This window comes from Medicago truncatula, chromosome 2, assembly GCF_003473485.1.
Source record: "Medicago truncatula cultivar Jemalong A17 chromosome 2, MtrunA17r5.0-ANR, whole genome shotgun sequence".
Lineage (NCBI taxonomy): Eukaryota > Viridiplantae > Streptophyta > Magnoliopsida > Fabales > Fabaceae > Medicago > Medicago truncatula.
Genome location: NC_053043.1, coordinates 17,022,711 through 17,044,845, shown reverse-complemented (window position 1 = coordinate 17,044,845; position 22,135 = coordinate 17,022,711). Strand labels below are relative to the sequence as shown.

General features: G+C 34.9%; 2 protein-coding genes across 6 annotated transcripts; one reads left to right on the top strand and one right to left on the bottom strand.

Annotated features, from left to right (window-relative positions):
* The first annotated feature begins 542 nt into the window (after window positions 1-542).
* On the top strand, window positions 543-5,540 carry LOC25486416 (probable replication factor C subunit 1). Of its 5 annotated transcripts, none has more exons than XM_024776018.2 (12): window positions 543-789; window positions 880-927; window positions 1,021-1,072; window positions 1,277-1,350; window positions 1,453-1,580; window positions 2,367-2,490; window positions 2,573-2,778; window positions 3,044-3,358; window positions 3,686-4,198; window positions 4,335-4,463; window positions 4,810-4,877; window positions 5,060-5,540. In XM_024776018.2, exons 1-12 carry the CDS (start codon window positions 765-767, stop codon window positions 5,079-5,081), a joined length of 1,704 nt encoding a protein of 567 aa, XP_024631786.1. In that variant the 5' UTR covers window positions 543-764; the 3' UTR covers window positions 5,082-5,540. The 5 variants fall into 5 exon arrangements, with proteins under 5 accessions (XP_024631786.1, XP_024631789.1, XP_024631787.1 ...); XM_024776021.2 differs by having other exon boundaries at window positions 544-789; window positions 1,320-1,350; XM_024776019.2 differs by having other exon boundaries at window positions 544-789; window positions 2,645-2,778.
* A 1,663-nt stretch (window positions 5,541-7,203) lies between these two features.
* Window positions 7,204-9,586, bottom strand: LOC11446611 (probable xyloglucan endotransglucosylase/hydrolase protein 23). The gene is made up of 3 exons (XM_003595097.3): window positions 8,976-9,586; window positions 8,249-8,442; window positions 7,204-7,956 (listed from the first exon to the last, which is right to left on the bottom strand). Exons 1-3 carry the CDS (start codon window positions 9,243-9,245, stop codon window positions 7,536-7,538), a joined length of 885 nt encoding a protein of 294 aa, XP_003595145.1. The 5' UTR covers window positions 9,246-9,586; the 3' UTR covers window positions 7,204-7,535.
* Window positions 9,587-22,135: the final 12,549 nt, after the last annotated feature.

The following is a 22,135-nucleotide window of genomic DNA, read 5'->3' as shown; positions in this document are numbered from 1 at the left end:
TGCTATTACACTAGATTTAAATCTAAATAGTCTATTCACCTTTTTTTATGAATAGACAAAAAGACTCATGAAAACATTGTGGAGCTGGCTTCAATGGTACGTCGCTGTGATAGGAACTTGAGAGAAGTAACTATAGGTTTATAATTTGTGGAGGTAGATTTTAATATTAAAATTAAAGAAAATTAAAAGATTAATTCAACTAATAATAATAATAATAATAATAATAAGAGTTTAATAGGTATGCACTTTTTTGAGTCGTTAAGGCCTAACTCTATTGTTAAGTTGGACATCTTCACTTAGATTCCAACCTGGATCCTCGCAATTTATGTGTGAGTTTTAGTGGTGTTTGCCACGGAAAAAATGCAACTTTGTGAGATATTTAAGCGTTTCAGCAATAATTGTAGTAGTTGTACTTCAGCAATTTACCACCACCAATCACATACTCACATCTAGTTATATGCTATATGACAATTCATTAATTAAATTTTACAAATGAGACAAATGGAGAATTTTCCAATGGCTAATAAATGTTTTGCTAGTTAGAAGGACCACACAATAGCTGGTTTCATTGGATTCTAACCATATCCATTCTTCCCTATCCCATCCAAAATTTCCATTTTTCCACCACTTAAATAAAAAGTGTAAAAAATATTCTATGCTAGAAAGTTTAATATATGCATATATATATATAGTAAATTCTTAGTTACTCCCTCTCTTGTTTGACCAAATTAAGTTTCAATCTTTATTGAATTTTGCACCCTGCAATGCCAGGAACAATCATGGTTTCAGGTACTAAATTTTATTTAGCATATACAATTCAAGCATCTTAACCACATGTTGATTTTCTTTTTGACTTCTCTATATTGATTTTTATTATAGTGCTGGAATTCATGGATCTTCCATTTTCTTCATCAACATCCATAAGGGGTATGCTATTGTTCTTGCTTTCAAATTTTTCCTTATTCTACCTATTGTCAACTTTTTAAGTGGCTATTGTAACATTGTGGTAAATGAATGCAGCTTCCATGGGGAAAATGGAGTATGAAATCAATGATAAAGGAAACTTTTCCTTGTAAGTCTATAACTTATGTAGCATTGACACTAGACCTGACACTGACACGTAAATATTGGTAACAAGTTAAGAAAATTGTAGTTATTAAATATAACAAATGGGTTAACATCAGATAGATGTAAGACATGTCTTCTATCAGAAGTGTCGGTGCCAGATAAATCATACCAAATTATATGTTGTAATCTGTTTGTTGTCCTGTTTCAGCCCCATAACTAGCCTTCGTGACGATTTGATTTTTAAAATTCAGGATTCTGAAGGGAATGAAATATCGCATGCAGGTTAGCTTTGATAACACCCTATTTGATAAACCGGTTTAATTAACTTTTCGAAGTTGATCAAAGATTAAATGTGTCTAACATGATGCAGTAAATAACTGGCAGGAGTACATTTAAGGTTGATATTACAGAAAGGTGTTTGGGAAGATATGTTTCCACTTGGGGAAGGACAGTTGCATTTGAAGCTGCAAGTCATACTTAGCGATGAAGAGCGTGACAGAATTCGTATGATGGTACTCATTTCTTTTCTTTATACAAAATGCTGTAATGCATTTATATATGCTTCTGAAATATCAATTTGCTTAAACAATGCAAACTAAAGGCCTTGGTAAGTTTGTATTATACTGATCCATTGATAGATAATTTGAAGATTATAGGATATCTTGTATAGGATTACCAAACTATTATTGGTTAGCTCTATAGGATAATAAGTAGGAAGAATGAACAAGTTCCAATCTCAAGTACGTTGCACCGCTTTTCTGAGGTATTGTTGGCTAAGTTTTATGTGAGCCCCATTGAAAAATGAGGGGCTAAAAGGCTTGTCAACTCTCGTGTATGGCTTAGGCTTTCCTTTCCTTTTAGTGCAAATACGAAATCATCAACAACTATCTAATAGTAGATGATTAAAATGTATACAACTAGAAGAACCATAAGTTAATACAAACAGATGTAATTGTTGGGTTTGGTTCATAGATTACCGATATGTGGGCGGCTTGCTCGAGCGGGACTGTGACTGTGGTGGGGGGGCAAGGTCCCTGCATAATGATTTAGAAGTAATCTTGTAAAATGGACTGTATTAAACACAATTATAACATATAACCCTAAGCTTGATCAATAGAAAGGTACTAAAACTGCTCTACAGTCGGAGAGATAGGCAGAATTGGCCGAACTCCGTGAACAAATATTGTCTGTTCTCTATTTGCAGTTCTTTCGTATTTATGTTACTTTTGAACCGGCTTTCTGTTCTAACAGTAATTAACTTATGGAGAGAGCATTAAAAGTAATTTTTTATTTCGCAGAGACAATCTGCATTAAAGAAAAAACAAGATGAGCTTCTTAACAGCCAAAGAGGTGCAGAAAGTGACAGACGTATGATTATCAGCAACGCAACATTACCCTTAAGCACTAGTGATGAGGTCTCAGGTTTGATCTTACTTAGCTGATTATAGAAACAAAATAAACACTTGAATCAAAAATAAATAATGAATGTATAAATGTTTAATAGTTATGAATTTGGTCCCACATACATTTCCTCAAAGGCTTTCTCCTGATGTTTTAAGTGCTCCATCTTCTCAAGAATCATCACAAAAGCAACATCTTCAACATGAAGCAGTTTCCCAATTACAAAGTCCTGTTGGTTTCTCCGATGACAAAGAAAGTTCCACGACAAATGTTGTTGAGGCTCAGCTTGAACAGAAACAGCTAAACTCAGTTAAGAATTAACTAACTTCCAGAAGTCACTTTCTATGTAGCACCAACACTTCGGATTAAAGGCACGTGTCTGGTTGCAAACACCTGTCAGTGTCCGACACGACACGGACATCAATCACTCGTTTTCTTAAATTATCACTGATGCCTACATGTTAGTGTTGTGTCCGGTGTCCGTGCTTGTGCTTCATAGGTCTCTTTTCATCCCAACAAGAAGACATTGGAAAATGTACTATTGTTTGTTTAATGGTCATTTTACATGTTTTAGAACATTGCAGATCAATATAGAGAGACCTCATCAACAAAACCTGTGTTACAAGCAGTTAATATCATTCAATTACAGCGTATCGATAAAAAGCCAGCCAGTGAGTCAACATTTGTGAAACAACCTCAGAGAGTTACTGGTACAGTAGAAATGGTGAAATCTTTAAGCTCGGAAAAAATTAATGTTCTGACAAATAGTCCGACACAAAATAATCTAGAAGATGATAGTCTTCAATATTCTGAGAAGAAGGCTCCACCAAGGAGAACTCCTAGCAATGTTAGGAAAATGATAAGTGCTTTTGAAAGTGTTCCACCTAAGGTATAGTTAAGCCTGTTTAGATTGTCTCATTTTAGTTTATCTAATGACATAAGCACTAGTGAGGCTGTTTGGAACAGCTTATGGAACAACTTATGACATGTTCATAAATTATTTTCAACTTATTTCTATGAGCTCTCCAGAGTTGCTAGCTTATGTGAAAATAATTTGACTTTATTTAATCTTTTCTTACACAAATAGCTTATACATAAGAATTTATATGATGATAGCTTATGTTATAAGCGTTCAGTTAAGTTGTATATCCAAACATTGCTGAGAAAATGATCAATAAATTATTGCAAGTTATTCAACACGTGAATTCTTAAACAGGATATTAGGTCTCCTATTAAACCGCCTCCAACAAAATATCAAGCGAGTCCAATTGAAAAGAAAGATTCTTCGGAGACTCAGCATTTGGAACAAGATAAGTCACTGAACACAGAGCCAAGAGCCTTCTTACAAGAAAGGTTGAAAAGTGCTACCTTGGTAAGAAACTTGCAACAGGTTCCAGTACAAATTGGAGAAAGTAAAGAGAAAATTAAGGACACCATGCAATTGGAGTTGAGCACCAAAAATATCCCGAACAAACAAACAGATTCAAATGCAAGAAATGAAGATCAAGACGATGAGTCCAATAGCAAAGTACGAAATAGTAGAGATCAAGAGAAAGAGAGAAATAATAGAATTTTGACAAGAACATCTACATGTGAAACAATTAACGTTTCAGGAAAGGTGCCTTTGAAGCTCTCTGAGAGAAATACTCCTAACAACCTAAGTCAGGATGCAAAGTGCCTAAGCCATGAAAGAAGTTTGGATTTCACGAAAATAGAAAATGTAGATAAGGTATAATTATATCTTGTATATGGTGGAGCACTTAAGACAGCGTTATTTTTTTTGTCAACAAACCAAACCAGATTTCTTTTTGGCATTATCTTAATGTTGATTAATAGAATCAAACTGTGTATTTTTTGTGTTACAGAATGTACCATATACTGAAACCGGAACCGAGGTGAGCAAGTATGAAAAGTTACAGGACATTGAAGAATCAAAAACCAATACTTCTACTGATGATAAGGGAGATGAAAATTCTGGAGGACCGTTTGATCAGGTTTTCATCAACTTTTAATTAGATTTTATTTACTTGTTTAACTTTATAATGTAAGGTTGGATAATGGTAGTGATAATTTTGGAAAAACAATCACTGTTTTCATATTGTAACACTGGTGCAAATTTGATCAATGATTTTATTTAAACAATGTTGCATTTAAGTACCCGGTTTATCGTTCAGGCTTTACTGTATTAACCTATGAAGCACTGCCATGGACACAAGTCGGACACTCACACACATCTTCAATATAAAGTTTTGGTGCTAAATAGATAGTAACATCCTACTATCAGCATCAGCTATTGTAGAAGAATACTTGTATAACATTTCTCACACCTTCACCTTTCAGGTTATAAAAGTTGCAATCGTTATAGGGTTTGGATTACTTGTTCTCTTTACAAGACAAAGAAAAAAGAGGTATGAAAAATTGAATTTATTTTATATTTTGTTACAAAATACCTTATCCATAAGCACTTATGCTATAAGTCTTTAATTAAGATGTATATCCAGAGAGGGGCTTATATCTTATAGAACTAGTGTCTCTAAGTATGTATTCTGTAAAGACTAACAATATCTATTTAACTTTATGAATATACCAGAAGGAAAGAGAATAGTGCCTGAGAATCAGTTCAACAAACCTCAAATTCTTCATCTTTTGAAGCACATACATCTGCATGATCAAATTCTTTTCAAGTTTCAGATGCTGGATCAAATCGTGCTTGATGAACATCTTGCATGAGTTGAAACCATGTCATTGCGGAGATAATTGCATCCTTCAAAAAGAAGAAACGTAAACATTAATATTCAGCTTTGTTGAAGGGACTTTGGGAGGCATGACAACATTTTAGTTGATGTTCCATGTAAAATGGAGTTGAACTTTGCAACGCTGTTCTTTATTGCTTCAGGAATATCATTCGGCCCTTTGGTCAAAAAAGGGCCTTTTTTTTCATCATACCTTTTATGTTTTGATTACAAGAATGTCATTTTGTAGTTGTTTTGTTTCTTTATTTAAAGTTTTGCAGAAGAAACTATGAAAACAATGTAATATTTTGCATTTTGTAAGTAAATTCTTTCAATTAAGGTTATTGAATCTAAGATTCAAATTGTGAATTGGAAAATTTATTTTTCAAAAAATAAATTGAATCTTATTATAAACTGTAAGATGCATGATCAATAAAAATAGAGAAATGTTAAAGAGTGCTCCGGGACACTTTTTAAAGACGTTAAATGGTAAGTTTTTATAAAAATTTGTGTATTCAATACATTGAAAATTGAAATGATTGACTTTTTTTAAAGAATAACTCCGTAATTTAGAATGTTTAAGGAGTGTTCTGCGAACACTCCTTAACAAAACGCATGTTTCTAAGTCAATATTAGGTGCACATTGATTAAGATGAAATTCTGAATTGTAACTTCTACCAAAATTAGTGGACAATGTGATTCTACAAATTCATCGACGGAGTGAAGTCCTTGGACTCTTGGAGAATTGTGGGAGGTCCTTCGTGGATAAGGAAAGACCTCCTAGAAGGACTCTTGGCCGAAGTTGCTCTTACAAAATAGTGGCATTCCTCGCATAATCAAGGTAGTGTGGGCTTTGTTATGTTTTGTTTTGTGCTTCATTCCAGTTTTGAACCCTAGGTCACCAACTTTGACTGCACAAAGCTTTGTATGGATCAAAGCAAGCTCCAAGAGCCTAGAACAAAAGATTGTCAACTTTCCAATTAATTGAACAAGAATTTGTTGAATGCAAAGTTGAATATGGTCTGTATTTGAAAAATAACAAAGGTTATAATCTTGTGCTTATCTATCTATATGTTGATAATTTAGTGGTAACTAGAAGCAATTTAGCTTAGATATACAAGAATTCAAAAGACAAATGATGAAAGAATTGGACATGACTTATTTGGGAAAGTTACCATACTTCCTTGGAATAGAATTCACTGAAACCTCAAAGGGATTAGTGATGCACCAGAAGAAATGCAAAATATATTATCGAGAGATTCAATATGGTGAGCTGCATTCCTGCTTCTACTCCGGCTAAAGTAAATCTGAAATTTTTGTATAATAAAGATGAGGAGCTAGTTGACCATTGTTCATTGACAACAAATCAGTTATTGACTTGGCTAAGAATCTAGTGTTGCATGGTAGAAGCAAACACATAGAGACAAGGTTTCACTTTATCAGAGAGCAGGTGAACAAGGATGTGCTGAAGGTTATCCATTGTCCAAAAGAAGAACAACCAGCTGATTTTTTAACAAAAGTTGTGAAAGTTGACAGATTTGTCAAGTTGAGAAGTATGATTAAAATGGTGAAGTTTGATAACTTAAATTAAGGGAAGATGTTAGTTTTAATTCAAGTTAGTTGATATGATAACTTAGTTAAGACTGGTTGTTAAGTTTGTTAGCTATTTTAGTCGAAGTTAGCTAGTTTTCGTTGATTACTTGTATAACAAGTAACTCCCATATGTTGCATATATAAAAACCATGTAACCTCACATTTTCATTGCTAATTAACGAGAATAACAAGTTACAATCACAGTGGACTCTCTTTTTTCTCTCTCAATTCTCTCTTAAAATCTGATTGCTTGATATGCAAGCTTTCTCGATTACGCTATCAAGGCAGACCAAAAGAGCAACCATCCCATGAATAACTACAGTCCATGAATTAAGCGAAGAGCAGAACAAAGAAGTCAAATGCGTACAAAAGCATTTTAATCTCAAACAAATTTATATAGGAACGAAATAATATACAATTTCACCACTTATTGCTATCATTATCATACATGCCTTGTTTTTTTCCTTCTTATACACCTACAATGTAATAATGCACAAGACATAAACGATCAATCCTATAGTTTCAATATAAATTTACTAAAGAAAAAAATCACTTATATTTCACGCGTCCAATATAGGGCTTTTTTGTGTAGGAGTCCTCTATGGCCACTGCATGATGCGGCCTCTAAAACCATTAAATCTAATGAGAAAAAGTTTCACTCTCGAGATCTAACGATTCTAAAGGCCATTGCATTGTGCAACCGCCATAGAGGATATAAATCCGAGCTTTTACACTTTTATATTACAATTTGTGTGGTTTACTGGTAATACATTCAGCTGGGAAGCCTTGTGGGAACCGTTTATAATCAGTGCAGTAATTATATATCATGTAATTCTTTTGCACCCAACGAATTTTACGTATCCCTTTTGAGTCAAGTGATTCTCTTAACCATGATTGGGATGTGGATGATGATAATGGAGATTTGTTGGAAGAACAAGAAGAACCTGAAGAAGTCCAAATACAAGCTTTTGCATTGAAGTTTCTATATGAGGCAATGAATGGAGCATTGGTCCAATCTGTTTTCACAATCCCACCTCTAGTGGCCCAATTATCTGCATTCCAAAGACTTGAATATATCCTCATGGCTTGGTTCTTTGGAAAAGGAACCCCTTTTGATTCTAAATTCTTGAACTCCCTTATTGGTCTTCCATCCACAGAGAATCTATATGAAAGTAAAATATTAATTAAAAAATTATTATAAGAATAAATAAATTAACATCATAATTATAATCGGGAAAGCTAACGAGTGCCCTAAGGGCACTCTTTAACAACCTTAAATAGCAAGTTTTTATAAAAATTGATGAATTGAATATATCAGAAATTGAATTATTTGGTTTTTGCAATAAACATTTTCTTAATTAAAAATCGTTAAAGAGTGTCATTAGAACACACGTTAGCAAGACCGTAATAATTATTCTTGAAAAATGAATAGGAATATGAGTATGTAATATTACATGATGCTTTTAGGATTCCAACGAAGGGAATATGTGTGGAAGTCCTTGGTAGGGTCAAACCACAAATAGAATTGTTGCTCTCTATTCCCTTTCCCTTGTGTGAATACGTTTGTATGAAGAATATAAGGATCACCACTCAAGTTACCAAGAAATTCAAAGTCTATTTCATCATGAGTAGACCCTAGAGAAGATAGCTGCATCAATCACAAGTAAACATGCATATTTAGTACTTCCTCCGTCGCTAAATAAATGATCTAGTTGACTCTGACACACATACCAATGCATATGTTTTATCTTTGATATATTCAATTCTCTACTAAAAAAAATTATAAAAATTTAATATTTTAAAAATACTCATCGAGACGAATCCAACAACATCTTACATAATATTATTCATCTTTGTGAATTAGTAGAAAAGTATGATCAAAGTATATCAAGTCAATAATGCATATTGTCAAAAAATATTAATCATGAAACCATTAAGTATTAAAAAAAAAAAAAAAAAACATGCATGTTCATTTCAATACTTTAAAAAAAGTATTGGCAAAGGGAAAAATTATTATTGAAGTGACATTAATGACCATTTTACGATATTGCTCTTGATCGAGAAAGCCTTTAAACTTTTGTCGTTTTAGATCATATAAACTCAAACTTTTACAATAGGGCTCTATACATCTCATGAGATTAAAAACAATATTTCATTAAAATGAAATTCTATTTTGCTTACATAATAGGCTGTGACAATGCCAGCAGAGTTACCAGCTACAAGTTTGAGTTGCATGTCAATTTTCCCAAACAAGTACTCATATTTGGAACGAAAGCCAGAGCCAGAAGATTTATCTAAGGTCAGGCTGAGACTCTGCCCATTTTCAAGGACTTTGGCACGACTCTCACCCCATGTTATTTCAAAATCTTTCATAAAATTACCAGCCGATGCATACACCAAAAAAGTGGCAACAAGAAGGAGGAATAAACCAATATCACCCTTAAATTTCATTTCATAACAAATTTTCCAAGCAATGAGTTAGGGTTGGTTGATTGGAATACTATTGCAACCAATGTTATATATATAGAGAGAGAAATTTAGAGGACACATGCCAAGTGAAATATTTGATGAATGCATCCAAAGTTTTGGAGGTATTTATATAAAGTGTAGTGTGTCAAGATTGATAATTATTATGAATGTGACAAATAAAATTGGTCTTATCGTAAGGATTTGGCTCATACCTTACAAAGGTCAAAGGAGTTTGGTTATATTTTTATCTTCCGTTGTCGTCGTTTGAATTTTGTTTATGGATAATGTGTAAGTAATTTTCTTCGCACTTTCAGAACCTTAGAACTTGTTCTGACTTGGAGCTTTTGAGACCTAATTCAACTAAATTTATTATTGTTGTGAGTGTAAAATGATTGGATTTAAATGTGTACGTGTGGTTGGCATTTTTTTTTGCAAGCGTGTAAAGTGGAAGAGAAGAAAAGGGATCATATTAGTTGACCTGGCTAGTTTAGTGTGGGGCCCACGACAGCTAGCTAATTAGAGATAATTATCAAAGTTTTCTTGAATCATTTGAGTTCTCATTTTTAACAAAATTGTTTGGCTCTAACTGTGCTTGTAGAGTAACAAAAAAAAATAAAAATAGAGTAACCAAAAATAAAGAACCTTTGCTTGTAGATATAATAGTGTTCTTAGTTAATTGTTTCGTGAATCAAACACATTATTAGATAAACATCACTTATTTGTTTATAATGTGGGATTAATACATAAATATATCCGACTAACTACAATACTAATTATACATATCCAATGTTGTGAATTCGGTACAAAATCACACCAATGAATAACAAAGATGTGTGGAGCAAAGGAAGTGGTAATCAATGAATAAAGTGTCTCTATGCAACAACAACAAAAACAGACCTAGATCTAAGTGCAGAGCGACACCAAAAGCATAATCAAAGCAATAAAGATAAGCAATGAAAGAAAGGAACAAACACACCAAGATTGTTGACCCAATTCGGTCCAATATGACATAATCTGGGGAAAGATCAGCCCTCCAATCCACTATGATGAAAGTGTTACAAAAGAATTACAAGAAATTAGCTTATAAGCTTAGGTGATTTGGATGGGGAGTCACATAGGTAGAATGGTTAAATACCACGAGGACAATAGTTGAAGTACATGAGAGTTAGGGTCAATATTGTGCTTGAATAACCTCTCAAGCAATACATCATGATTGAATGTGAGTCAGATGATGATATAAAGTCTTGTTTCAGATGTTTTTCAAAAACAATCTCGACCCTAACTCTCATGTACTTACTCTAAGAACCATAATTATTTTCTATTTAACCATTTTGTCAATGTGACTCCCAACCAAATCACTTATGCTTGCATCCATAAAACCAAAGGGGAGCTGATGAACTTGCACCCATATTTCCATCGTATTCATCGGAACAGCTACATGGTCCTCTCCGACTGTCACCTTCAAAATAATCATGTTGTTGTCAAGTAATCAAGGACTGCATTCACGAATTCTTTCATGATCACCTTTGTTGAAAAGTTGAACCATGAATTTGTTGTTATCCATTGGAATTAAATCCATTTGTCTCCATCATAGTAGTCAATAGCGGCCAATAGCGCCACTATAGTTGCCGCGCGGTGCAGTGCGGTGCCGGAGCGCTACGCAACAAGCCATAGCATTGCAGTGTGAGATAGCGGTGATATAAACGCTTCGTAGCGGTTTAGAACCGCTATTTCATTTTAAGAGAAAATACAAAATTGTCCTTGGTTTAAAAAAAGGGTATTTATGTAAATCTTCCTTTGCTTTTTTGATGTTCTGTATAACTTTTTCACCTCTGTTGTAAATCTTCCTCTACTTTGTCGTGTTTGCTATTATCCTGTTATTTTTGTGTTTAACAATCTCAGAACTCTGTTGTCCTGTTACTTTTGTGTTCTAGTTTTCTTTGTTATTATTGATTCCGAACTCCATTCTGCTCTCTATGTTTCTGTTTGTAGTTTGTACAAACAATCCTATGTTTTGTTCATATAAAACTCTATTATACTCTCTTTGTTTCCTTGTTTTTGTTGTTTTTGTTTTTATGAAATAGCGGACATAGCGCTATGCGCTATCCCGCTATAGCATTTTTGGGGTCAGCCGCTACGCGCCCCTATCTGTAACACCCTAATCCCCAGTACATATTATTTTCTAATAAAAATACAATAAATAATTGAACAAGCAAGGGTGTCACAGATCTAATACTTCATTTAAATTAAAAACGTCGCAGCGGAATACATTTTTCAAAACATCAGAGTAACTTTCACATCATTTGAATCAACATCGAAACTGAATTGAAAAGAATTCTAACCTATGAATGTTTAACTATCATTAAACATTTATCGTACCTGCTGTTGTGATTATTAACCTATAAACCACATTAACATATTATTGTTCTATCTAAGCATTTTGTCTAACTCAACCATTAAATCTTGTATCCAAATCATCTTGTTTTTATCTTATTTACTATACACTTACCATTCCTATAGGTATGAAAAGATAGGGATGATGAATACAAGTATTGGAAATGATTTGATCTATTGGAACTATGACATATCACTTCAACGTTTTAAAATGATCAAAAAAGCAAAACCTGATTAAAAGCACACACAAACCATCCCACTTGCAACTGCAGATTTTATGCATAAGAACATGTAGAAAAAATTCATTTTAAACTAACACAAACAGTCCCAATTTCGAAAGCATATCTTCTGCATAATTTTCTACGTAAAACATGTAAAAACTCATTTAAAGTAAACAGAAATAGTGTCAATTTCAACCACATATTTTCTGCATAAAAACTTGTAAAAATTCATTTAAAACAAACACAAACAGTTTCAATTTCAATCGCAGATAACCAACACAAACAGTGTCACTTGTAGCTGCACATTTTCTGCATAAAAGTACAAAACTCATCCAAAATGATCACAAGTAGTCCCAACAAAATATATTTATTAATATACAAGTTCTAGTTTAACCGGAGAAAACGTCAAAATTGTTAAATTTGTCGTTTAGATGAGAATATGAACCCCGACTTCTCTCTTTGTATGTATTATCTAATGATTATCGTCATTTTGTCTTTTCATCAAGAAGAATGACTAATTTATTTTGAATCTTATCCTCACAATAAGTGGTTTTAATAATTCAAAGTTTGATTACGAGGTAAATAAAGAATAGAAGAAAAAAAAAAAAGTTTCAATCTAGATTCAAAGCCATGTTGTTTAGAACAATTACTCAATGTTTTTTTTATTATTTAATAAATCACCAGTGAATATTTGACCTTTCATTTTTTTCAAAAGAAGAGTATTTTTTTTTTTTTTTGCCCATAGAAGGGTGTATATTTAATTCCAACTAAAAAAATAAATATTTATATTTTTTTCAAAAGAAGAGCATTTTTTGTTGTCCATAGAAGAGTATATACTTAATTCCTACTAAAAAAATAAATATTTCATATATATGAAATGGGTCTAAATAACTTTTTAATAAATACTTTCACACTCAATAAAAGAAATATTTTAAATAACTTTTAGGTTAAGAAAAAAATTATTTTTAAAAATCAAGAAGAATGAAAAATTTATTTTGAATCTTATCCTCACAAGAAGGGGTTTTAGTAATTCAAAGTTTGATTGTGAGTTTATATATTGTAACAAAAAGGATAACTGGAATCTCGTTTCTGAAATTTTCAATATGCACTTGGTAATGTTTTTTTTTTTTTTTTTTTTGGTACAATGCACTTGGTAATGTTATAAATGAGTTTAATATATTGGTTGATGTTTATGATGCAACTCTTCATATTCTTTGTTTCAGTGGTCACAAAAGTTCTACTTGTCAAGGGTTTTATTATATATGATGTGGTGATTATGTTTATTATATGTTGGAAGTAAATTACAACATACAATGTTTTGAAAGATAAATAAAAATGAGTAATGATATATAAATGAATATGAGTATAAAAACTACACATTGGGATAGCTTTTGAATTAACTAAAATTTGTAAAGGTATCCATTTTCCAGATATAAATATTGAATAACTAGCACCAAAGATAAGAAAGAAAAGCTGGTTGAATGTGCGAACGATTCGGGCGGTGTTACTGCTTCTTGAGGAGGTTTCGGGGTTGAAAGTAAACTTTAATAAAAGCATGCTGACAGGTGTTAACATTTCTTCATCTTGGTTATCTGAGGCGGCTGCAGTGTTGAATTGTAAAACTGGTTTAATTCCTTTTATGTATTTGGGGTTACCTATTGGAGGTGATGAGAGAAAACTTTATTTTTGGAAACCTGTGTTGGATCGTATATCTGCTAGACTGTCGTCTTGGAATAATAAATATTTATCTTCTAGTGGTCGTCTGATTCTTCTGAAGTATATCCTATCCTCTCTTCCGGTTTACTTTCTTTCCTTCTTCAAGGCACCTACAGGTATCATTTCCTCTATCGAATCTATTTTTTTTTTTTTAAATTGGGGTGGGTGTGAGGATTCTAGGAAAATTGCTTGGATAAAGTGGGACTCTGTTTGTTTACCTATGAGTCAAGGTGGTTTAGGGGTACGGAAGTTAGGGGATTTTAATTTGTCTCTTTTAGATAAGTGGTGTTGGAGGTTGTTGGTGGATAAGAATGGCTTGTGGTATAGAGTTTTGAAGGCTAGGTATGGGGAGATTGGAGGTATGGTTAAGGAGGGAGGTCGACATTCTTCTAGGTGGTGGAGAATGATTTGTAATGTGAGGGATGGTAGCGGGTTGTTGGTAGGCAGGTGGTTTGATGATAACATTAGGCGGGTGGTGGGTGTAACAGCCCGATTTTTCGTTAGATTTATTTTAATTACTTTTATTATGTGCTTTATGTGTTTGTGTGTAATTATTTGTGCTTGTGTGTATTTAATTTTCATTGGGTGCATTTACATATATTACCGTATTAGAAGGGTATTTTTGTCATTTGGTGGGTAAGGGTAAAATGGTAATTTTGGTGAGAATTATTTTTAATGTTTAGTGAGAACCCTTATTTTACTAAGTTACTAGTGTAGTGATTAGTTTTTACCGTTTAGTGACCGTTGGTTATATTTTACCGTTGAGTGTATAGAAACTTTTTAGAATTGTGTTAGAATGGGTTAAGCCCATTAGGGTCTTAGTTTGATCACATTAAGGGAGATAACATTAGGGTTGTCGTAGAAAAATATCTTTCATTCACTTCATAAAACTTTCCTAGAGAGAGAGGTAGAGAGAGAAAGAGGTGAAGAGAAGAACAAGGGTTTTGAAGAGAATAGCTTGAGGAATCAATTGGGGTAAGCTTAGGAGCTGAATTGAAGAAAGAGTTTGGGTTAATCTTCTTCTAAGGTAAGGGGGTTAGTTATTATCATAATCATGTACAATTTTTGCATTTTCTCATGTTGTATGAAAATGGGTTGATGAACAATTGTTGTTAAATTCATGCTCTTGCTGTGATGCTATTTTCTTGTGCATGAATTGATGATTATGGTATGTTTGTGCGTGAAATTACATGTTTCAAAGTATGTATAAATGTTAAGTTATGAAATTATACTTTATTGATGAAATTTGATATGTTTTGATTGAAATGAGATGTGATTCATATTCCATTGATGTGGTTATTGTTAAATGATGCTATTGTGAGTGAATCATGATTTGGGTATACTTAATTGTGGATTGATGATGAGAAATAAATTGTTGTTGTTGGTTTGGTGAAAATGGGTACTTATGAGTTTTGCTCAATTGTTGGATTGGAATATTGTGTTGTTGAATTATGGTTGAATTCATGTCTAAATGAAGTATTGTTGAATTAGATATGTTGTTGTTGTTGAATTATACCATGGGTATTCCATTTTGTGAAGTTGTGGCTTGAATTGGTGAAGTTGAGATAAGTGGTTCATGTGAAGGACCAAAATGAATTTTGTTCACATGAGGTTGTTGACTGAATTTTTGATGTTGTTGGATGAATTGAACCTATAAGAAATTCTGTTTTCATGTTGTGGTAGAGTTAGTTGAGTCATTTGGGAGAAAACGGGTTTTTCGTGTAAAATGTCGATGTTTAAGCGTTTTCGCCAATAAGTGTTTATGTGAGAATTTGGAAAAATGATTTTGAGAGGGATGAAACATGAAATTTCTGTAGATTATGATAGAGCTAAGTGTCAGGAGCGTGTAGGCGAAAACGGCGTCAAAATCCGATTAACGGTTTGAATTTTATGCGCGAAATGGTGAAAACGGAAAAACGAAGAAAAAGCTTGTTGAGGCAAAATCCCTAATTAATTTTAAAGATAATAAACTTTAATGATTAAGGATTAAATGGACTTTGATTAATTCCTTGGTATTTAACTTGTGCTCTTGAGTGTTTTTACTAAGACAGGAACAAGGTTTGAATCATACCAAGATGCATAAAATCAAAGGACATTGAATCCATGAACTAATTCTGAAGTTCAGAATGTTGATTAGAGAGTTGATCAGAACGTTCTGATGATAGTTCAGAAGGTTGTTCATAGGCAACCCAGATTCATCAAGAACGTAAAGAACATGCAAGTACACTTAACATGAATAAAAGGTCCAGAAAAGTACATCTGCATGGATCTATCAACAAATAAAGGCATGAACAAGGAACTATGTCAAAAGGATCTTTAATGTTCATCCAAGACTATGAACATTAAAGTACTAGGAATATTTCAATGAGAATATTATCCTAGATGATGCATTCATTGCACTTCAGTTGTGTCTTACTATTAGGTTTGATTACATTAAAAGTTAAGTCTTACAGATCAACCTAAAGTAAGAACAAATTGAACATTCTGAGATCAGAATGTTCACTTCTGTACATGCTTCCAGCCATGAACAGTGTAGTTGGTGGAAAGATGGAAAAGCTAGCAAAAGGAGATCTTGCATCAGAGATAACATTTACTCTGAACAAAATCAAGCAAATCTCCTTGAAGCATGGGCCTGAAGATGCAGATTGTAACGCCCACTTTCGTTTAATCGTTTATTTAATCGAGTTTAGGCGATTATATGATAATTATATAGTATATGCATGATTTTGGTATGTTTTGATGATTTGATCGATGACGTGTTAAGTTATGAGTATTGAAGGATTTGATTATGATATGAGATTTATTTTATTGTTAAATAAAATAAAGATTTGAAAATAATATAAAATATTTAGTTGAGGGCTGTTTTGATATTTTAGATAGTTTTGGGGGAGGAAGTGAGATAAGATAAGTAATTAGGAAAAGATATAAATAGGAGAAGACCTAATATTTTAGAAACTCATTGTACGTGAAAACTTTTGGAAAAGGGAGAAAAAGCCAAGTCTAGAGGAACCAAGGTAGAGTGCTGCAATTTTCTTCATAACCAGGTAAGGGTGAGACTAGTAATTCAATAGCATTGATTGTTGTAATTTTGATGATTAATTGACAAAGTTAGGATTGATTTAGAAAAGTTTTGGAATTAGGTTAAAACCCTAAAAATTGATGATCAAACGGTAAAACTTGTTTAGATTGATGTAGAAACCGTCCTTTAACCTTAGAATATGTTTAGGATGAATTCTGGAATCAAAATTAGGCTTTGAACCATGTTGTGTGTTGGATTTTTGAGAAAAACCCTAGTCTGCCCGTGCTTCTGTTCATCGCTCGCCACGGCGAGTGATGATCCTCGCCTCGCGAGTGATGAACTTCATCGCTCGCCACGCGAGCCCCTTTCCTTCGCCTCGCGAGTTGTTTGGTTCAACTCGCCATGGCGAGCAACCTTCCTCGCCTCGCGAGCTTAGGCAGAGTGCATGTCATATTTCGTGTTTCGACCTTTTTAGTTGAATCTTGTATGCCTTTGAGTACCTGAACATACCTAATATTGATTAGGAATGAATGTAGGACCAGAGGGAACCCAGAACAAGCTTAGTTTGGGAGTTGAGTGGTGCTCGCCATGGCGAGTAAGAACTCTCGCCTCGCGAGTACAACCAGATTGTAGTTTCCTGAGTGTCTGTGCGATCTGTGTCGCACCTGTTGATCAAGAGTGAACCCCTAGCTGGTAATGAGACCTAGTGATGACGTTTAATGCAGCCTGTAGAGTTGTCTAGGTTATATTGATATTAATTGAATATGAATTAATGTATCGTATATTCATGCAAGATATGAAGGTTTGATAATAATGCAATTTACGTGCTATTGATATAATAATATCATCTTGATATGTGACTTGTTTATGCTGCTTCCGTTGTTTAACTAAGTGCATAAGTATATGATAAAGTTTAGCTCCAAATTATTGGATGCATGTTGATTACGTTGATTACGTGTTTTGTTGTTAAGAGTCCATGCATAGCATATCATTGAGCTTAGTCCTCACCACGAAAATTAGGAGCTTTGTCCTCCGCACGATTTATAGGAGCTTTGTCCTCCGCACGATTAAAGTATATTAATACTTATGATGACGATTGGTACCACATGCATATAAGGAGTCTAGGAGCATTGTCACATTGTCATGATTAAGATGCCTTGTTGATAATGAATGAATATGTGATTATGTGATAAGTGTTATTTGATTATGTTTCGTTGTTCATAATGAATTGGATATATGATTACGTGATAACTGTTTAGCATTTATGCAAAGTTAATAATGGAATGTTTATGATGTTAATTATGATTCGCAATTACATTGATTAATGTTATTTTATTACGAAATCTCACCCCTTCTGCTTTAAAATGTTGCCCTTCGTATGGGTAACTTGCAGGTGATCGTGCTTAGTGTGCAGTTGCTTCGTGAGTTGGCCTTGCCTTCACTGTGTCGTCTAGGTCGCTCTGATACGTAACGGGATGGGGTTATATGCTATAACATGCTTCATTCTTTTACGTGAATTGCTTATGTTTTGATAAACTCTTTTGAGATACTTATTGGGCCTGCGTGCCAAAATCGTTTTACGAATTATGATTATGATTTTCCGCTGCTATGTTAAAGATAATTTGTGAAGGTTAAATCATTATTTAACTGTTTTGGATTACGTTTCTATGTGATATCCCGTTTATGGTTTTTACTCTGATAATTGTTTAAGAAATTTGTATATTGGGAAAACGGGGTGTTACAATTGGTATCAGAGCAGGTCGATCCGTCCGGTCAATTAGAGAGTCGTGTCGAGTCTTAGTAATATTTATATTACTATCTTATGTTGCTGTTGCTACTTTTGTAGAATATCAGAAATGGCTGGAAGGAATGATGCTGCGTTAGCTGCTGCTCTACAAGCTGTTGCCCAAGCTGTGGGACAACAACCTAACGTGAATGCTGGTGCAAATGCTGAAGCTAGGATGTTGGAGACGTTCATGAAGAAGAACCCTCCGACTTTCAAAGGACGTTATGACCCTGATGGAGCCCAGACGTGGCTTAAGGAGATTGAGAGGATTTTCCGAGTTATGCAGTGCACTGAAGATCAGAAAGTGCGGTTTGGTACTCATCAGCTGGCCGAGGAAGCTGATGACTGGTGGGTTGCTATTCTGCCTACCCTCGAGCAGGAAGGAGCTGTGGTGACTTGGGCTGTTTTCAGGAGAGAGTTCCTGAGAAGATACTTTTCGGAAGATGTTCGCGGGAAGAAAGAGATCGAATTCCTTGAGCTGAAGCAAGGAAATATGTCCGTGACAGAGTATGCTGCCAAGTTCGTGGAGCTGTCTAAGTTCTATCCGCACTATACTGCAGAGAATGCTGAGTTCTCGAGATGCATCAAGTTCGAGAACGGTTTGAGGCCCGACATTAAGAGGGCGATTGGATACCAACAGCTGAGAGTTTTTCAGGACTTGGTTAATAGCTGCAGGATCTATGAGGAGGATACCAAGGCTCACTACAAGGTAGTGAATGAAAGGAAGGGCAAGGGACAGCAGAGTCGTCCTAAGCCGTACAGTGCCCCTGCTGATAAAGGAAAACAGAAGATGGTCGATGTTAGGCGGCCTAAGAAGAAGGATGCTGCAGAGATTGTGTGCTTCAATTGTGGCGAGAAAGGCCACAAGAGCAACGCCTGTCCTGAGGAAATCAAGAAGTGTGTCCGGTGTGGTAAGAAGGGTCATGTGGTGGCTGATTGCAACCGTACAGACATTGTTTGCTTTAATTGCAACGGAGAGGGTCACATTAGTTCATAGTGTACTCAGCCTAAGAGGGCGCCGACTACTGGTAGGGTCTTTGCTTTGACTGGGACTCAGACAGAGAATGAGGATCGTTTGATCAGAGGTACTTGCTATATTAATAATACTCCTTTAGTTGCTATTATTGATACTGGTGCTACGCATTGTTTTATTGCTTTCGATTGTGTTTCTGCTTTGGGTCTTGATTTATCTGATATGAATGGAGAGATGGTTGTCGAAACTCCAGCTAAGGGTTCGGTGACTACTTCTCTCGTATGTTTGAAATGTCCTTTGTCTATGTTTGGTCGTGATTTTGAAATGGATTTAGTTTGTCTACCTTTGAGTGGTATGGATGTGATTTTGGGTATGAACTGGTTAGAGTACAACCACGTTCTTATTAATTGTTTTAGCAAGTCAGTACATTTCTCTTCCGTCGAAGAGGAAAGTGGTGCAGAGTTTTTATCTACTAAGCAGCTGAAGCAACTGGAACGCGACGGTATCTTGATGTTTTCGTTGATGGCTACTTTATCTATTGAGAATCAAGCAGTGATTGACAGGTTACCGGTGGTGTGTGAATTTCCTGAAGTTTTTCCAGATGAGATTCCTGATGTGCCTCCAGAGAGAGAAGTTGAATTTTCTATTGATCTTGTTCCTGGAACGAAGCCGGTCTCGATGGCACCTTATCGTATGTCTGCTTCTGAGTTATCTGAGTTGAAGAAACAGTTAGAAGACTTGCTTGAGAAGAAGTTTGTTAGACCAAGTGTTTCACCTTGGGAAGCGCCGGTTTTGCTAGTAAAGAAGAAAGATGGTAGTATGCGGTTGTGTATTGATTATCGACAGTTGAACAAGGTAACTATCAAGAATAGGTATCCACTTCCGAGAATTGATGATTTGATGGATCAGCTAGTGGGTGCACGAGTTTTCAGCAAGATTGATTTGAGATCAGGTTATCACCAGATTAAAGTAAAAGACGAAGATATGCAGAAGACGGCTTTCAGAACGCGTTATGGTCACTATGAATATAAAGTTATGCCTTTCGGTGTGACCAATGCACCTGGAGTGTTTATGGAGTATATGAATCGCATCTTCCATGCATTTTTGGATCGGTTCGTAGTTGTGTTTATCGACGATATTTTGATCTACTCCAAGACTGAAGAAGAACATGCTGAGCATCTGAAGATTGTCTTACAAGTGTTGAAAGAGAAGAAGCTTTATGCTAAATTGTCTAAGTGTGAATTCTGGTTGAAAGAGGTGAGTTTCCTTGGCCATGTTATTTCCGAAGATGGTATTGCAGTGGATCCGTCTAAAGTTGAAGCGGTATCACAGTGGGAGACTCCAAAGTCCGTTACTGAGATTAGAAGTTTCTTGGGTTTAGCTGGTTACTATAGAAGGTTTATTGAAGGGTTTTCTAAGTTAGCTCTTCCGCTAACGCAGTTGACTTGTAAAGGTAAAACTTTTGTGTGGGACGTCCATTGTGAGAAAAGTTTCGGTGAATTGAAGAAGCGTTTGACAACTGCTCCAGTGTTAATTTTGCCGAAGTCAGATGAACCTTTTGTGGTATATTGTGATGCGTCCAAGTTGGGTTTAGGAGGTGTACTTATGCAAGAAGGTAAAGTGGTAGCTTACGCTTCAAGACAGTTGAGAGTTCATGAGAAGAATTATCCTACGCATGATCTCGAGTTGGCGGCCGTAGTCTTTGTATTGAAGATATGGAGACATTACTTGTATGGTTCGAGATTTGAGGTGTTTAGTGATCACAAGAGTTTGAAGTATTTGTTCGATCAGAAGGAATTGAATATGAGACAGCGAAGATGGCTCGAATTGTTGAAGGATTATGACTTTGGTTTGAATTATCATCCAGGTAAAGCTAATGTTGTTGCAGATGCCTTGAGTAGGAAGACATTGCATATGTCCGCCATGATGGTCAGAGAGTTCGAATTGCTTGAACAGTTTAGAGATATGAGTTTGGTTTGCGAATGGTCACCTCAAAGTGTGAAACTGGGTATGCTGAAGATTGATAGTGAATTTCTGAAAAGTATCAAGGAAGCACAGAAAGTTGATGTAAAGTTTGTGGACTTGTTGGTTGCTAGAGATCAGACTGAAGACAGTGATTTTAAAATCGATGATCAAGGTGTGTTGAGATTCCGAGGAAGAATTTGTATCCCAGACAATGAAGAGATTAAGAAGATGATTCTTGAAGAGAGTCATAGAAGTAGCTTGAGTATTCATCCGGGAGCTACGAAGATGTATCATGATTTAAAGAAGATTTTCTGGTGGTCTGGTTTGAAACGAGATGTAGCACAGTTTGTGTATTCCTGTTTAGTTTGTCAGAAGTCGAAAGTCGAGCATCAGAAACCCGCTGGGATGATGGTACCTTTAGATGTGCCAGAATGGAAATGGGATAGTATAACGATGGATTTTGTGACGAGTTTGCCGAATACTCCGAGAGGGAGCGACGCAATTTGGGTTATTGTTGATAGGTTGACGAAGTCAGCTCATTTCCTACCTATTAATATTAGTTTCCCTGTTGCCCAGTTGGCAGAGATTTACATCAAAGAGATTGTGAAGTTGCATGGTGTTCCTTCGAGCATTGTATCAGATAGAGATCCAAGATTTACTTCTAGATTTTGGAAAAGTTTGCAAGAGGCCTTGGGTTCGAAGTTGAGATTGAGTTCGGCATATCATCCACAAACAGATGGTCAGTCGGAGAGGACAATTCAGTCGCTAGAGGATTTGTTGAGAATTTGTGTTCTTGAG

What these genes read in the sequence shown, in the direction of transcription:
- LOC25486416 (XM_024776018.2), top strand. Translation starts at nt 765, where the DNA reads ATGCCAGGAACAATCATGGTTTCAG. An exon ending in AACAGAAACAGCTAAACTCA is followed by an intron (nt 2,779 to 3,043) that starts GTTAAGAATTAA and finishes TACATGTTTTAG; the next exon opens with AACATTGCAGATCAATATAG. An exon ending in CTGGAGGACCGTTTGATCAG is followed by an intron (nt 4,464 to 4,809) that starts GTTTTCATCAAC and finishes TTCACCTTTCAG; the next exon opens with GTTATAAAAGTTGCAATCGT.
- LOC11446611 (XM_003595097.3), bottom strand. Translation starts at nt 9,245, where the DNA reads ATGAAATTTAAGGGTGATATTGGTTTATTCCTCCTTCTTGTTGCCACT. An exon ending in GCATTGTCACAGCCTATTAT is followed by an intron (nt 8,443 to 8,975) that starts GTAAGCAAAATA and finishes TGATTGATGCAG; the next exon opens with CTATCTTCTCTAGGGTCTAC. An exon ending in TGGAATCCTAAAAGCATCAT is followed by an intron (nt 7,957 to 8,248) that starts GTAATATTACAT and finishes ACTTTCATATAG; the next exon opens with ATTCTCTGTGGATGGAAGAC.